Source organism: Glandiceps talaboti, chromosome 22, assembly GCF_964340395.1.
Source record: "Glandiceps talaboti chromosome 22, keGlaTala1.1, whole genome shotgun sequence".
NCBI classification, from domain to species: domain Eukaryota; kingdom Metazoa; phylum Hemichordata; class Enteropneusta; family Spengelidae; genus Glandiceps; species Glandiceps talaboti.
The window spans coordinates 7432822-7452054 of record NC_135570.1 but is presented as its reverse complement, the minus strand read 5'-3'; the positions used below and the strand labels follow the sequence as shown (position 1 = coordinate 7452054).

The following is a 19233-nucleotide window of genomic DNA, read 5'->3' as shown; positions in this document are numbered from 1 at the left end:
GTCTAAAATGGCGAGTGGGTTTTGTTGCATGGGACACACATCCTTACCGGGCTCCACGTGATCCCCAGGTAAACCGATAGCTAAAATATTTACAGTGACGTTGCCATGGATATCAAAAAAGCGAACAATCTTAATATAATCATATGAATAACCAGCATGTACAGGACTTTGTTTTTTGATATTTTCATTACAAATTTCCCCTTTGTGGTTTGCGAATCTGTCTTAGTCATTCACTGTATTTAGTTTGTACACTCCACACTGGTCTGCTCATCTCTTGCAGTTGAAGGTTTACAAATAAACGTGATCAGCTAATTATAAAAAAATCCAAATTTGTACTAACAACCAGAATCAAGTTCAAATACCCAGAAACAACACAAAACGAACTACACACACCGCCTCCAAATATAACCCGATAAAAACCTGTATTTCACAAATCATTGATACAGAACCCCAAATTGAACTGATGCCTCCGAACTATCGACACATTACACCTCAATTAAAATATCTACAGTAAGCTATCACGACTCGATATTGAACTGTTGAACTTCCACTCTCCGATGATTGAATTTTAATATTTAATTTTACACAAATTGGCTTATTGCCTGAGTCGTGACAGCAACAAATTATAGCATTTCTATTTCATAAAGTTAGATAATTTATAGTTACCCGTGTAAACTCTCAATTCATCCTGCAAGACTGCAATTGCCAAGTAACTGTTGATATTTTTCTTGTTGCCAGGTGAACTGAATGACTAAGGCATATGAAATGTCATCGAAGGCCGAACTCTGGCTTTTGTATACATTAATAAGTGATACGTAGAGAGTTCTCCTCCAACGTATTGTAAAAACTTCACATCATACATAGGTGCTCTACTTCCCTACATTTATCAAATGGTTGAGTCACGGTCTTCAAATTTACATAACGGAAGAACGCACAGTTATGTCAGATTCTCTACGTCACAAACACGTCACTTCTCCACACAACTCCAGTGCCAGAAACACTGTCAGACAGATACTGAAATATATCAACTTATTAGCATTGCACAAAATAGATCATGATAACTTAAAATAAGTGTATACCAGATTTAAAGTGAATGACTCCCGTAAGAGCAAAACCTAAAGTTTTTGTTCCTACACATATTGTCGGAATGCAAAATTCTGAGTAATATATACACAATGTACCATTTAATTGGAAAATTAATTATATGAAACTATATGAAATTGAAGCTTGATACCTAAGATATTGCCCAATTACCGAAAAATCATTAATTATACAAATAAACCATTAAGATTATACGCTACATCAACAAGCTTAAAAGGACACGTACATTTCTTTACCATCAATGCATGTACTAAATTATCTGAAATTTAAAGGTTGTTGCCTAATTACCCGCGAAAATCATTAATTTTGCAAATTTCTCATTAAAACTTAAAACAACATCAACAAGTTTTATAGTGCATCAACAAGCTGTGTGTGTGTGTGTGTGTGTGTGTGTGTGTGTGTGTGTGTATGTGTGTGTGTGTGTGTGTGTGTGTGTACTTCTTAAACAACACAGACTTGTATGTATGTATTATTCATATCAAACTTGAAATTAACACTTCTAATTATTTCCAAATCAGTATGTGCAAAGAAAACAGGAAACGAGTTTGACTATTGATGGTGTAATAATAGTATAAGGTAATTTAGTGATCCAAACTGTATCACTTCCACGATTGACAGTACAGTCCAGTCAAACGCTGAATTGTGTACATTCTTTTGTATAAGAGATGTAGGTCTACGTAGCTTGAAATCTTTCTGTGAAGCGCTGTTATTTAACTTAGTCACTGCCTCATGTTAAAATATGTTCACTAAGGCCCGTGAGATTAGAGAGAATTCCTAGTCGTTAAGGTAGTTGTTAGCATGGTTTGACTTATTTGAGAATCGATCTGCTCCGCTTGTTCTGTGCCAACAGAGCGTAGCGGAGTTACAAATTTCACCAGTAGACAGGCTGTGTACTAGAACTAGGGCGGAGTAATCGGAAGGACGAGTATGCCGTTGTTATGATACTATTTTCGAGAGAGATAACATTTCAAGACTGAGATGGCACGGAGATTCTTCCTCTTTCATGTCTACATCACAATCTTCCCTCAGAGACCGAAACTGAATCTGCCAGTCTTGCAACAATGACGTCATGAAGACATCAATCATGACGTAACTACTGCCTGTTTCCACGACCCGACTTCCTTTTAAGATGTCAGGAATGAGTAGTTACACTACCCCTTATACGACGAGATGTTACTATGCACTAAGACGAGACGCACACTTGAGATGATATGCATTAGTAATTGCTTGTCAAGCCTTAGGCAACTTTATTTGCGTTATAAGAATTTGTTTTCGAGTGGTAGTTTTGAGAGTGCTAAATAGATCGCTATTGAATTCTGCAGATGAACCGTACTGACTTCTCAATGATGAACATAAACATACACCAGACACGGTTGTGAGGCATGGTTGATGCGTAGTGACTGAACCAGCGTTGACCCGAATTGGAGACTTTCAACGTAGTTAGCAAATAATGCATGCATTAAATATAGTTTCAGATGCCATATATCAGTTTTTTCTTTATGATTTCTTCAAATTTTATTTAGTGATATTATTGCCTGTGTAAATACTTCTGTTGTTGGTTTGTTTGTGTTTTATCGATTTTTGATTAAAGAAACTCCCAGAAGAGTTCACGCTGTCCTTAAATCTTGATGCCCCTGGGATGGCGCTAATGGTAACTCGATTACTCGATGGAAATGTTGCTGCTATATTAAGGCCAAGGGTATCACATTTCACGACCTAAAAATCAGAAAAATCACCATTACACAATCGTAAAAGGGTCGTTTATACAGTCCATTATGTACCCTACTTGTTTACAACTCACGAAAAAATACCGATGCGTTCGCTTGCTTGTGGTAAGCAGGAATGAGACAGTTTGATGCAAAGACATATACAATGTAATTAGTCAGTAATTTATCAAAGCATAAACACCACAGGAGCCAGGATACCATGACTTTGTTTACTGATAGAACACTACATGTTATAATATTGAGTATGACTGTTTCTTTTTCCACATATATAAACAAACTGATCAAAGCCTTTGGTGGACCCAATATGAATTGTTGATTTTGTACAAGTTGTATTGCTGTTTTTTCCTAATTTTCGTCTTTGTGTGAAGTCTTTACCTTGGCTCAATTCATTCCATCGGACGCACTAATGTTTTTTCGCGAGTTGTACCATCACGTGAAAGGTACCGAGAACGTCGAACTGTTATATTAGCCAGGAACTTGCATATCTGGCTTGGTGTCGATTCGCCTGAAAAATTGGACGAACGGAACATTTGTCAAACCAGAAAACCAAGTCCTTCTGTTAGTCAAGTTGAAGTTTGGTTGTTCATTTCTCTTTCTCGGAGTTTCTTTAAGAGCATAATGTTAGAGAAAGTTCAAGTTCGAGTGTTGCTACACTGTTAGTAGTTATCATCTTGGGTCTAAATTGTAATCAATATTGTTGTATGAACAAAACAGCTCTCAAGAAAATTCGACAATATTTACAAAAATAGAGAAAGTAATTCAAATAAGACCACATACTTTTTTTTATTTCACTTTTTTAAAAATCGCAATATGTCGAAATTGAAATTATACATGACCACTTTAGCCATGTCATAATACACACGAAATAATAATAATAATAACAACAACAACAACAACAACAACAACAATACAAATATAACATCGGTGACACAGGCTGCAAGGCTGAAAACAACCAAGCGAAACGTACATACTTGAGATGATGCATATTCGATCACGGATTATGACATAAAAGTTATATCGACATGAGTTACCTGAAGGGAATTTCATGTTTGAATAGTTAGACACGTCTCATTCGTAAAATTGAGATTTCATATTGAATTGGTCACGTTCTATGTTCTCCACGTCGTTCTGACAAGGAACAGGACCTCCTTTACCCGGTACTTATGTGTATTGTTCGTTGCAAATTGCCTCGAGGTCCAGACTTGGTTCAAATTGTTCGCCGTGTAAAGTGACAATACGCATTTATATACCGAGTAAAGGGTTACTGATTAGCGCACAGTACATGGACGGGTAACCATGTAACCGACAGATACTTTGGTCGGTGTTCTGATGCTTGCTCAACCATCGAAGAACAAACGTAGCGCAGACTTGTAAATGTCAACTTAGTGATATCGGTTACCATGGCAATTGGTCACGGAAGACCAGATCAACTCGGGTGAGCACATAGGTTGTCACTTCAGTAAAAGATTTGTTGCTTTTATTCTACCGTTGTTGTTAATATTTGACCAAACACAATATGTTGAGAGGCTTAGAGCTTGGGTAAACACTTCAGCTTGATCACGTCCCAGTATATTACACACGGCATAACCAAGCACAGGTCCTAGCTATATACTCGACTCTGGTTCGACTTGTCGACATCAGAGGGAAACAAAATCGGGGCGTACACACAAGATGGCGTCCTCCGAACCAGAGGACGCTGTCCGTGGTTCTGACGGTGGTGGAGGGGAGAAACCACCGCCAACCATCGGGCAGTACAGAACGAAACTGTTGGGAGCAATTACTCAGGGTAACTCTGAACGGATTCGTGAATTGCTAGAAACTATACCACCCGGTGACCTAACTCAGCTACGTAGTGACACCAAGGTAAGGTCTCAAAGTTCACTTGATATGTATCCGCTATATTTCACTCATATCTGATAGATCAACATTTTTCTTTAATTTTAATCTCCTGATAACATCGATTTTTGCCTAGTTATTTCGCGGGTGATATTCTGAAAGTGTTTAGATACTGCCTTCATAGACTAGGTGATCACCTCTTACGGATTGTTGAAAAGCTAAATCCATACATGATACACAGGGTTATAAATCAATACGCTAAAATAAACAGAAAAGCCAAATTCCATACAATCCACACAAATCAGCAGTTACGACGCCGTGGTTGCTAGTCAGTACGTAAAGGGTTCTTTAAATTCCATCGCTGGGATAGGTCCGGTCATGGTGCTTAAAACAATGGAATCTGTCCTCATCGTCAACAGTCAGGGTAGTCAGACAGTCTTCACCTGAATTGTCCCATTTACTATGACGTCATCACCACATGATCGAACACTTCTTTCCTAACACTGAGCAGAACAAATCAGGACAAATCTAACGAGTGTTTACATGGGACTTTTAAACACCAAACAACCATATGTTGCGGACACGGGACAGTTTTATTTTATTGACATGAATGCATTAAATCCATATGTCCAACCGATTGCAGGTTAAAATAACAATATTGAGAGATATATCAATTTAAAGATATGCTTACATTAGTGTTTGTTTCACTTCCGTTTATGACTTTTAGGAGAGAATTAAGACCATATTGCCTGTTAGTTGGAGGGACAGAGATTAAAGGGGTTGGCACGGTATCCCTCGATATCATGGACAACGTGATAAGGCTATAGCCCTTTTCTTCTTTTTGGATAACGCTTTGTATTTTGGTACAGCCTCTTCAGACCACTGAAAGAATTACAGTGGTCTGAGGTACAGCGTGGGTCTGTACGTATCTATAGGCGACATACGCTGTTTGATAATGAACAACAGGGCAACAGGTTGTTGGTGATAGTGATATCACAGAGCAGAAAAGTGTAGTGTTGTATTATCGGTTGTTCATGGACAAATTACACAGGCGATTCGTCCAGGTACTGAGCCACGGAAAACGACCACACACACCCACACCACCCCCACCACACACTCAGTTACTTCCATAGACAGTTACATCAAATATACTGTCAGTCCTCGTTACACTTACAAGAATTGTGATTTCAAGCAAGACATCCCATGGTTTTTTGTATCCATATAGTAAATGCCGAGACTCAAAAATGCGTATAATTCTAACCTCAGACACCTATAGAGAATCTGCAGTTGTCCGAAAAGGTCGGCTTCTCAGCTACACTGCCATTATGTATTCAAGAAAACCGAGCGATTAGAATCTGTACTGTAACAAGTACATGTAACTCACACCGCTTGTCTACTACATAATCTCCATTGATAGTACCGTGGTCCTTTTTGTACGGGTATTGACAACGTACATATATCAGTAAGTTTATATTAAACTCTAAAGTATGCTCCCCTATTTACAACCATGATTCGGCATCAATTTATATAAACATGTCAACAAAATACATGACTACACCCACACCATTATGATTTCCAAAGTATCAACACCTAGGAGGTCGGAGAACTACTTCATTATACGGGTACAATCAAGCTATCACGATACTTCCCCCAGGCGATCGAGGTAGTAAAAAAGACTAACCGCAACACATCAACAAAACAAGAAGTGTACAACACATACAAACTAGAGAATTGAAACAGTACAACAATAAACGACGAAAAAGTTGAGAAATGTTGACGTGTTAAAAATCTGCCAGTGCAGTCTCTTTCGACTGGGTACACTTAAGAGGGAAGTGACATGTTTGTTTCGACGATTGGTCCAAAAATAGAACGCCCTTTCAGGGATAACAACATAAAAGGTTAGCAGATTTGGGGCTAAGCTGCCAAGTATTCTGACAGCTCACTTATATCTTCAGATTGTAAAGATACACACATACAGTCACTTGTTTTTCTTCTACTGTACACACTTGTTTCTGAATTTGTAAAGAAGGAAATGTCTTGTGTGATTTTGCCTGCGAAGTAGGAGAGGGTAAATATCCTTGTAGAGAGAAAGACTGAACGAGTTTTATCAGGTTTGATAACAGCTCTATGTATTTTTAAAGCTACAATAGCTGTAACTGGGTATTAATTTTTCGATTAGACAACCAAAAATACACCCACTCAAAATTGTTAAAATGCCAAAATCAAGTTCAGACTGCAAACTAGTATATTGAAGTCAAATTTATCCGTAAGTAGTACAGTAGTTGATATCATGATTGTAATATATATTTTTGGGGTGCGGACCTAAAAATCAATTTGATTGGATTTATTGCCACAGCGCTGTCATATTATGTGTACAACTACACAAATATGTTTACCCACAGGTGATTCAATACTGTTCAAGGTGTATGATATTACAAGTAAGTCATTACACCTAACAAAAGAGTGTCAAAAAACATTTCATGTGTAGCTAGTTCAGATTTAGAGTTACATAGTCAGACTTTGAGATACCATAATAAATATACAGTCAAGTAATCTAGTATAACACAGTAACTTAATCCTTGAACTGAACTGACCACACAATGCTAAGCGTCGTTTTATGATGTAAATTTCATCAATTTACAACCGCGATGTCAAGGACAATTTCTGTTTGCTCTCCAAAATTACGTCATCAACAACTCGTTTGCCCAAATATGACCTTACAGGACCCACCCCTATACAAGTTACAACCTCTCCTGTTTACTAGTGATGATTCATTTTTAAATGTGATTCAGTATGTAATATTACATTTCTTCATATGAAACAGATCTACCACAATCTTACTCATATTTTGGTCTATGCCCCCTTTAAGTCAAATTTTAATCTTGTCACGACAACAATGGGTTGAACAGTCCATGAATAAAACATTCCTGTTGAAACCACAGATAACACCGATAATGGGAAAACAAACGAGATGCGATCATACTACGTAACGTGAAATACTCACGACGACAAAAGATTATCAACATGATGTAACTGTATATCCGGAACTCATAGCATATAGGAAGTTAGGGGGCTTGCACAAGGACAAGATATATCGATAAATGCGAATGAAGCAAACATGTATGGCACTAGACAGGGTAGCTTGGTCATAATTAATAAGTTAATGATATTTAACTACAGTAACATATGGCGGGAGATTTATCTGGCATAATATCACGAACATTGTCTAGCTGTACACATATTATAAATATATATTATGAACAGGGTTGTGCGTTTCTGTATAAAGCGCCCACCATTATTTCAACCTTCTCACAGTTTCTGAAAACCACCTGTTGATTTTTATATGGTTTGTCCTATTTGCCAGCTTGTCTGTTCCATATATCAAGTTACCTTAATGAAACACGTCAAATTACTGTGTATATAATGATTAGCGAGAATAAATGAACAAACAAAACAAGCTCAGACGTAGACTAGTTCCATGTAAATATGTTCGAAATTAAAATTTCCTCCTTACAGAGTACATATCTTCTCTCGACTATCAAAATAAACACATATAATATCTCGATGTCACTTAATTAGTAGAATTCCTACATATTTCTGAAATCGGTTCAATTAAGCCGTTGTGATTATTTAGTATTCTGATTTCACGGTCCAGTTCATGTTTCAACCCGGCGCTAGTCTATAAAAAAAGATCGTGTATCGTTATCGTTATTTGTTGCATGGACTACATATCACCGTTCCGCCCAATTGAACCGCTTTCCACTCAATTCACTATTCGTCCCGCCTCTATCCCATTACAGGAAAACTATTGATAACAAATGCGATACACTATACGATATCTGCACAATTGTACGATACAACTTGGGTACAATTACGAATATGAAACAGCGCAGTGATTTTTTTTATCACGGTGTGCATGACACGGTCGCAATCCACAAGACTGAAAAACAATAGACCATACAATCGTATATGTATATAATGTAAACTTAAAAAAAACAATAGACCCCCAACAATCGTATATAACTATAAACTGTAAAAAACAAAACAATACACGGAGCTCTTACATACAGCAGTTGTTGTAGACTTTGGTCAGCTGTCTCTCAGAATGGTGAGGTGAGGGACATATGCTGTGCAGTTTTGAATTACTAGGCCTACTCAATAATCTTGTTTTGTTTGTTCTGCAACTTTTTATGTCTCTGTTTTCAAGGCTGTTGAATTATATCAACATCAGAACACACTCATCAATTTACAATAAAGTAGCATTTCTGGCTACCTTCTGTTACTAACAATAACCAGGACAATTTGTGTCCTGTTGATGGTCATTAATTCTAAAAAAAAAATGACAGCGTAGCCCTAATATACAATTACATCCGTTTGAGAAAAAGCCTTCAAATAAAAAAGATGTCGCTGAAGGTTAGAATGTAACAGAAATTAGTCTAAGTGTGTTTGTGATAAACTTCTTAATATCGGGGTGGGTTTTACAACTTGGAAGTGCAATTTTTTTCTTGAAATATAAAGCCATTTATGGCATTGCTGATATTGTTGGAGTGTTTTTGACGCTCAATTCGATTCTACGTATTACAAAACAAACTGGTTGACCCGTACCGTACTTGTGACCATGGTTGTTACTTTAGCCACATAATATCCAACGCTCTAAATCCGCGTTTTACATTCAAATATAAGCATAAAAACCTGCCTTAAACTTACTTATGTTTTCAGGCATTTGTCAAGAGCGAGGTTTCTGTTATTATGAAAACACAAAACCGTGTTTTAAAGCCTTCTTTGTATTTACAGAAAGATGAAGGCGGGTTGTTGTAGTAAGTTTATCGTGATTGAGTCCCCAGTATCTGACTCTCAAACTCCAACAATGTCGGTAGTGCTCCCATCTAGTCTTTGTGAAACTTTTGGCCTTCAGCTCTGCCAATTAGATCCAAATACGGAATACATTTAACTAACGCAGTGTCTTCACACAAACTCTCAATGTGGTGGCAGCAGTGGCATCGAGTCCTTGCCTTGTGTCTCTTTTCACGTCTGACAACATTTTAACTCAGTTTTTGAGATATTTCAAATGGGTAGCATGCTGTGAAAGGCAATTGAGGGGAGTAAATTTTCAGAAAACAGAATTGGGGGAGGGTCACTTTTTACGCAACAAACCATGAGGGTGACAGTAAGTGATTTCCACTGCCCCTCCCCCCCCCCCCATGTAATCACTGAAGGCTCCTTTACAAACTCGTCGCTTCGTACACATACCTACCCCCTCCCCCAACTTCGCTGGCAAATTGAAAGTTATCAACATGGATATATTTGAGTTATATACCTTGTACATCACAAATAATCTTCAAATTCTTCTATAATTATGCAATTCATCTGTTGTGGATTCCAAAATAGGGTATTTATTTATCAACTATATTTATGAAATATGAATTCTACTACTACTACACACACACAAACGGAACAATGGCATGTATGAGTTAATCATGTGACTTGTCGTGGTCAGGCATCGTTCAAACGGTACCATGAAAACGGTAGTTTGAGATATTGAGACCACAAGTCTTTGGGCTACGTACAACTTACAAGTCAAGTGAAAATAGTCAACCCAAATTTGAAATCAAGCAACTGACAGATTTCAGAGAGAAATGTTCACTTTATCCGTATGTAAAATAAACATGACACTTCCATAGGAAGCAAGACATGAAACCCAGTAATCAAACACACTCTGTTTGTATGGTTCTGTCTATCTTGATCTGTTACGCCCTGTCGCATCTCCCACTATTCTCAGTCTTTGCTTCTGCATATGCTAGTTTCTGTCTGTCTGTCTGTCTGTCTGTCTGTCTGTCTGTCTGTCTGTCCGTCTCTCTATCTGTCAATCAGTCTATATCATTGTCCGTTTGTCTGCCAACGTCCCTACTATATCTCTGAATTCTAACTTATCTGCGCATTACATGAGCAGTATGACTGCTTATCATATATTCCACGGAAGCTGATACCATGGATACTGTGTACCAATATAAAGGGATTATTTTTTTAATTTCAACAAAACAAGAAGATAACAATGCCACTAATCATAATTCAAAATAGGTATGTAGCTATCAAAGGTTTAGATATTAATATTTCATTTCGGTAAAAAAAAAACCTAGTTCATTGAACACTTAACTTGACAAGTTTGGAATTTATTTTACTTGTAAACGCTGGAAGGGGTAAGAGTATGTAAATAGAGTGTGTGTAGCTCTTTAAAGAGAATCACGAAGCAGTATAGGGGTAGACGACGTCGTTATATACCGCTGACCTCATTTACATGGTAAAAAAACAAATAAACAAGTCACAAAGCTCGTCAACAAAAGCACAAGTAGTATTGTTAAAGGTCCTATAGATCAAGAGTCACTCTTCTTGCTTGTGGATTAGTACACAGAGGCGTTGCCTTTCTAGTCTCAAAATATTTAGTTATTTCAGTTGGAGAGAGAAACGAATCGTGTTGTGGTACATACAGACTCGATTCGTGCCACGGTTTGGATGTAAATTTACCGTAAAGTCAACAGGTAGGATGATTGTTTGTCTTGTTTCCAGGTTCAATTATTTTTTCGGTCTGCAGAGCCAACAATACATATGCTTTACACAGATTGGTCTTTTGACCTTTGGCCTCCCGTGCCTTTGTTCGTTCTATAGTCGCTCCTCGAGGAATTTCAGGCACGTAGTACTACTACAGTGATTTAACTCGTCGAGTTGCTGACATTCAGACAGAATTCTGAAATATATGTCTTAATTTCAAATGATCTAAACATATAATCATATCTTGAAGTGTGCTCTAAGAGTAACCAAGTTCAAGGAGTCATCGTCACGGTTGAATCAGACTTTCCATTTGTACATAATACGCACTCGGGCATGAATCATGGCGCTTTACTGACACCGTCTCGTCTGTAAACAGGCGAAGTAGGTATAAGCGGCCTTAGGTAATTCTACAGTTCTCATTGTGACACCTTAAAGTGGCCATATGGATGAGGATAGGGTATTTATTTTGGATTTTTAATTTATAAAACAGGCTTCCTACATGAAAAATCCATGTGAAACAACCTATACCAAGTCTTTTGTTTGTAACTCAATAAATGGCAAAAGATTAATAAATGTGTAAAAAAAAATACTGTACGTATGATAACAAACTTATTACACAATTTTTAAAGCTTTTTGCAATGTATTGAGTTACAAACAAGGACTTGGCATATGCGGTTTTTTCAAGGGCTAGCGTACACACTTAGAAGTATAATAGCAAACAGACAGATAGACAGACAGACAGACAGAGAGAGAGACAGATAGATAGACAAAGCATAACATAACCTCGCGGCTAATAATGAAGGATTGGTCGCCGATGAAAAATAAAAGAAGGTCTCAAAAAGACTAAGTGTACGTGTACATGTGCTTCTAGACTTTGTCCCCATCTTACAATCTGTGATTTCTTTTCTAATCCTGCTTTAGATGTGTCAGTTTTTTTGTTTTTTTTACTAGCTCGAAGAAATGTAGGATCGGTAGAGTGATAAAGTCGACCTATGGAGATTGTATTTTTTTCACCGATGGAAAAAAACCATCAACTTGATCAAGTGATATAAAAACAATTGTTGTGTTAAAAACTCATGAATTTTATTTTAGCAATTCTCAAACTAGACTGTAAAATATTATACAACGTTGGTATTTCAACTTAAACTTTGAAGCTAGTTTACAATATCTAATTAATCAACAAATTACAGAACATATATATTTTGGCCATCAACATAAAATACAAATGAACCAGGGCTTCACAGGGGCTGCTATGAGTGTGCATGTCGACAATTGCAAAGTGCAAATCATGCGAGCTCGCATACAGTACATTCAGACAACTGCTGAGACATTGGCGTATAAAGTACGTGCAGAATTGCTTGTTAGGAGATGGTCTGACCATGCAAAGTCACTTTGCTATTATACTACTAAGTTTGTACGCTAGCCCTTGAAAACCACTACAGATGTTATTGACAGCAAAATCGTACATTGTTCAAAAGGTCTTTCTCATTTGTTTTCTCGGAAGAAATGACAGTGCAGTTCTAAATCTTCGCCTTTCGGTAATTTGCTGTTGTTTTGTTTAAGAATTTACAAAATGTGAGGGGAGCTATTAAAAAGCTAAAGTATTCATCACCAATTTCTAAATTATGAAAATACATGCAACTGATATACATACCGGCACATGGACAATTTTCTTTCCAGAAATACTTCTCTTCGAAGATGTCATGCACCTTTCAGTTTAGTCACACGCCAATGATGAAATACAATTTGTATTATAAACAGTGGGAATGACATCCCCTTTGTGTACTGATCAGAGAAATTCCAATGAAATGACGATGGGTAGACTTTTTTGCGTGTGTGTTAAAACTGATCAATTTACTATTTAAATTTAAAACTCATCAATCTACCGTTTTCCAAGTAGTCTGAACACTTTGCTGGGGACACACGTACGTTTTTTATGAGTAAGGCAACATCAAAGCTGACCACTCATCGCCACTGAGTGACGCAATAATAGCATACACACAGATAGGTAAAAAGATAAACACAGATGTAGATGTTGAGTAAAGTTGTGTATCTTCATCAAAACTTCAGTTACTCTGTGTATGTCTTAAACGTAGTACCTGACTGTGTGTGTGTGTATACTGCTATTGTGTCACTCAGTGGGGATGACTGGTCAGCTTTGATAATGATCTCATATCCAATTACTTCTGAAGCAGTCTCGCTCATTAAAAAAACCGTGTCTCAGCAAAGTGTTCATACTATTATGCAAACCGTTGTATCTCCAAGAAATTTGTCTGCGTTAAAAACTGAACAAATTTGTCTTCAATAACTGTACGTTAATGGGTGGTTTGGAGTATCGATCGGTATTGAGACCTTTGTCCATTTCCAACCTGATAATGAGAAATGGACAAGCTTTGATAACTTCCGATTTACATATACAAGGTATTACTTGTGGTATGTCCAGTCTTCGATTAATCATACTGACAACGACAGGTCATTTCTCTTACTGGGTTAATAATGTAAAGATGGCTAGAGCCTCGGGGTATGTCCGCATTGGACCAGCTAGTGTGAACTAATCAAACTGTTGGTGCCACAATAGTTCAAACCCTACCCCACTTTAACTGTAATTTGTTGTCATAGATTTATGACGGTATCACTTGATTGGCCATTCACGTGTAAAATTCTAGTTATGGTGCAGACAGTTAACCTGTCTATACACCCATAAACAGACTTTTCATACGTGATTACAAACAACCTCACTCACTGCTATTTTTCTACGAAAACAGTTTGTTTATTACCCCCCTTTTCATGTTTAGTTCTACTATACATTTACTGTGTTCATATCACCTTGAGTGTAATTGACACATATTTGCTTGTTAAAGTAAACACAAGGTGTTTGAATATGATACAATAAATGAATCATATTTATTTGACAAGTAACTATAATCAAAACATTCCAATTTTATCATCAATACTGTTGATGGCAATTAACATGGTGACTATTTCGACAGCTATTGATTTTTTTGCAGTGAAATTTATTGTAGCTGAGCTGCCGTGATAGCATTTGTCACGTGACTGTCTGGTATGTTTAGCTCCTTGAGTACGCCGTTTCTGTGGAATTTGTTTGTTTCTTGATAAAAACAGACGTTTAAAAAAAAATACATATTCTACTTTTCGTGATGACTTCCATTTTTTAAACGGGACATTCTTCTGAATAATATTTAGTCTACTTTTACTATGAAAGGTTAAAGGTCATAGAGACCCGGGGGTGCGATTCATATCAGGGTATTTCAGGTACTTATATGTATTCCCCTGTCTTTTACCTTAAGACCCCTGTGACAATGGAATCCTATTTTCTCCATGACCTCTGACATCTTTCCTTCTACTCTACATCTTGTCATCATGGAATTATGTGTACAACCGGATCATCGTACTATGAAGTAGGTACACAAGGATCATGCGCATTCCAACCATCATGTCATTGTTTCTACATTGTATGTTTCCACTTACATTGTAAATACTTTTTTTCTGACTTGACAGAGAATCTGACATTTTTAATATCTACTTCTAAAATTATACACAGTTGGTGCCTAGATACAAATTTTCAAAAAGTTGCCAACCTATATTTAAACCGGTGGGCTATTTTTAGCGATGGTAATTACAGACTAATCCTACCAACAAATTATTCTAAATTCCTTCTACTGTGCACTGATGAAAGATACGCCTACGTATATTGCGGTATTTAAATTGATTTTTAAGTTTTACGTTCGGGTAACATTTGAATATTTGATGACAAAGACATTCACATTCCCAGGGGATTAGGTTTTAAGAGTATAACCCCCGAAAACAAGAATTCAATAGCACATACGCACGCTACGGCTACCTGTAGACTTCGATACGGTTGGTAAGACATCCGCTTATTCATATATTGTATGCCCGTGGTTAATGTTTACTGTGTACGTTACATTTTTACATAGCTTACTGTTACATTTATATGTATTCACAGTAACTATTTTTAGTTGACTTTCAAAACCTTAGGGACAGGGCTGGCGAAGTGTGTAGTTTATACAAATATATACTGCAAACACATATATGACGATAGCTAGTCTGTGTCCTTAGTAAGGTTCAAATACATCATGTACCCATTCAGTGGGTAATGCCAATTACAGCTAAAATGATGTAGGCTTGGTGTTTCACTCATGTGACATGCATGATACACATCCTCAGACATCTTCTAATGCAAAAGAAACAATTACATAGGTGCCGTGCACAGTGGGGATGTAGAAGTAGTCAAGTTGATATGTTGATTATCAGTTACGAAATAAATAATTGCAGCCATTAAAATCATCAAGTCCATCTGTAATGTTTTCATTAAAAGCCTCTTTTTACTGCACTGTGAAAGAATAGCAATTCTAGATCTTTATCAGTGATCAATGTGATTGGACAAATTGGGATCTTGCTCTGTTTATTGTTCTCTGTTATTGTTAGTCTAGAGTTCAAGTGGAATGTGTCTATCTCTGTGTCAAAAACGTAATGTCCCATGAGTGAAACATAAAGCCAACATCATTTTAGCTGTAAGTATGTAATGCCAATTAGATTACAAAAGGAACAACCATTGAAGTTCTTAACCCATTACTGTTTTTACGGTAGAAAAAGTGACTAAGTTGACATGCCGAAGTTGGGACAGAACGTTGTATTCCAGGGTACATTTGCCCAAATATAAAATCCATTATTTAGTAAAAATCAGTGTTTCATTCACATTGCAATGTTTTATAGCGATCGTATGAGTAACATTAAAAGTTCAATATAGCTTATACAGAATACAGAACAAAAGTGGCACAACTAGTGAGTGGGACGGTAGGTAAGGATTATGGTTGTACCTTAGACTATTATGGAAAACTAATATTCTGAGTTTGTACATCGTCGTAAACCACAGCCTCTTTTACGGCACCGTCAAGAGGTGCATATGTCGTTGCTTCAACAGAAATATGTGCTCTGGATTGCGACAATGAGTTTGTACTATAGCTTATAACTGGAATCCTGAAGGTGAACACTGATTGATAGATAGTACGGTACAAGATCAGTGCTTTATTTACAGTAAACAACACTTTGACTCCGACTACTGGGCAGTCTTGACTGCCCTATCAGTCAAATGCTGTCGATGTCTATCTTTCAATAACGGCGAGGTGACGCAGCGTTTAGATAATGTCTGTGTGTGTCTCATACAACGCCAAACAAAGTCCTATTCTTTGGTTCGTTGTTTGTCGTCATTTCTACAAGTGTTGACTTTTGGCCACCTTAATTGTAAGCAGTTGCCACGAACAGAACCGATAAAAAGTTATCGTAATGCGATGTCTATGCCCAAAATAGCCAACATATTGGGAGATTTAACCTCGTTACGCTAATCCCCGCATCGATTTAGATAGAAATGTGTATCCATTTGTTATCGTTCATTGTTTTGGTATGTGAGGGAAGACACATATTTGGCACATTACGATGTACTTTATATCTATGCACTTTATGGGTTCGCGTTGAACTTTACAAATATCTGGGGAAATTGAAGACAAGCAACCTACTTCATATGATGTTTATATCCGTTGAACGCAAAACTGAAGGAGAACATTACAGTTTAGGGTGTTTTCGTGTACATGGGTAGGTCGATAAAAATGACTGTTACCAACCTGCAATGATCTTATACAAAAATGTGATCTTTTAGAAGGCTGGACCAAGTTTGCTCTAGTTTGCTGTAGACATCACGTGACATTGCAAAAGTGTATCACGCCACGAACTTTCAGAAATTCGGATGTGAGCCAAATGTTTAGCAAAGTTAGAACGTTACACTCAAGAATGAATGTTCTTAGATTCGTATGAAGAAATCCTCGGTATTGTTAAGTTATCACACGCCTATTCATTGTTATATCATAAATCTATATTTTCCATGTTATTGGTATGAAGTCACTTCCCCCATTTTTGTATTTAGACGTTAAAGTATATCGGGGACCTGGTAGGATAGGGATTGCAGTGTGAATGCTTTAGTCCGATGTTCCTATAGCGGCTGCAATGCACAAAGGGACGTTCTGTCACTATAGGTCCGTACCAGGGGTAATGATTGCAAAACGCTTTGAACATAGTGGGAAAGTACTATTAAAAAAACTAACGTTATTTTTTATTATTACTACGTCATCACATTGTGTGCACAAATTCGCCTGGAATGACCACTTTCAGAAGTAACAAAAATACACTACGTCATCACATTGCGTGTATAGCTGTTCTCAGAAGACAGCTTCTAGTGTCAGTGCACGTGTCTTGTAATGATGTAGAAAGTGTCATGCATGCCGATAAAAATGGAAAAAAATGCACAAAAATCTGGTTTACGCTCTTTAAGCTTGAGCTACAAAATTAACGACCAAGAAACGTACCCCTACTCGAACTTACAGAAATTGGAAGTATTATAACCCGCCGTTAATCTGGCATGTTTGACGTAGTGGAGTATCACCATCGAGAGATGAAGAGATACCGGTGTAATCACCACCTGTACACCCATAAGTATTGATAAGAGCCTGCAGGTAAATCTGCTTAATTGAAAATCTATAGCATCTCTAGGCAGCACTGATGAACCACTGTTAGATAACCTAATACTAAGTCAGTGCGATGTAATGTGAGATTTCATAGTACAAAATTAATGGTTTGAATGGTGTAGGCGAAGACTGAAAAGGGTTACTGAGTTCGGAGGATAGCATGTGGGAAAATGGAGAGGGAATGCGAGATAGGTAGAAATTGAGCTGGAAATATTACATATATTAATATTAGATAAAGGGTGCACGTGAACAAGTGAGGGATGAATAAGAAAAAAAGAGATTGAAAGTCGTTCTTCCTGGTGACAATTTTTCAAAAACAAATTGTTGCCTCGTTGATGACGTCACTCGGATCCCCTACACCAGTACATTGCATCATACCACTGTCATGCTCTGCACTAATATACACATAGGCACGTATGTTCTTGCCAACTTGCCCAAAGGATAGTTTGGAGCAAATTGTTATCGGTCGTAATTACCTGGGTTAGCAATTTTACAAGCTGATAATCCTTGATGCCAAATACACCTGCACCATGCAGCTTGCGTGACATACAGAGCTCACATAATAAATCCGTCTGGTGGTTGTATGGTAGTCTAGTCCCCACACGGAATCTTTACGATTTACATCTCCACATTGGCATCCAGACTAACTGAATGGCGCCATTTTGTCGTAGAGAAGATTTCACTATGCAAATTATGCGTTCCCTTTATGACCCAATTCTTAGACACAGCCTTGTGTCAAGAGTCAAATTTCGCGAAAAATGTTGTGGTAGTCTAAACTGAACTGTGCATAACGTGAAAAATGCCCATTTCAACAGATTTCATGGTTTAATACTTTGTAAAGGTGTTTCACATATGTTTTCTTTAAACGTCAAGGTTTTTTTAGGTTTAAAATTTGTTAAAGAAATGCACCAAAGCCTCTCTCAAAATCATGCCATGGCGAATATGGGATACAAAAGTATACGAGTTGTACCATTTCTGTTAGTTGGATTCTCCTGACGTGTTTTATGGCAAAAAATACTGTAGTTAAAGTTAGTGTTTATATCGGTTAATTTGTAACTACTAAATCAGTAAATGTAAGACTACAGTTATTGTAGTCTAGTTCCTATACAGTATCGTTACCATTCGTAATTTAGTTCAAAACCACGTCACGTTCTTGGCATCCAGACTACAGTTATTGGGGTAACACTCTCATTTGACTTGTCTGTACAAGTGAACAAAGACAAAGATGTTGACAGACAGACATTTCATAAATTTACAGGTACAGCTCATAACCTTTTACACAAAACAAATATTTCATATAAATCACGTATTACGTTGCTGAAATTACGTACAGGGAAGATGTTTGAAAAAAATATAACATAACAAATGTAGTAACCTTCATATGTGGACAATGAAACTTCTTTTTTTTGCACACAACACTTCAAATATGTATGCAAAAGGAGTTAACGAGAAAAGTGGCAATCAGA

At 37.2% G+C, this 19233-nt stretch overlaps 1 protein-coding gene across 2 annotated transcripts in view; it reads left to right on the top strand.

The window, feature by feature from the left end:
* The first annotated feature begins 4461 nt into the window (after positions 1-4461).
* LOC144452014 (uncharacterized) overlaps positions 4462-19233 on the top strand; it is a 52963-nt gene continuing 38191 nt past the window's right edge. For both annotated transcript variants that reach the window (XM_078143007.1, XM_078143006.1), the window contains exon 1: positions 4462-4691. In XM_078143007.1, coding sequence (XP_077999133.1) covers positions 4500-4691 — 192 coding nt within the window. In that variant the 5' untranslated portion in view covers positions 4462-4499. The remainder of the gene's footprint in view (positions 4692-19233) is intronic.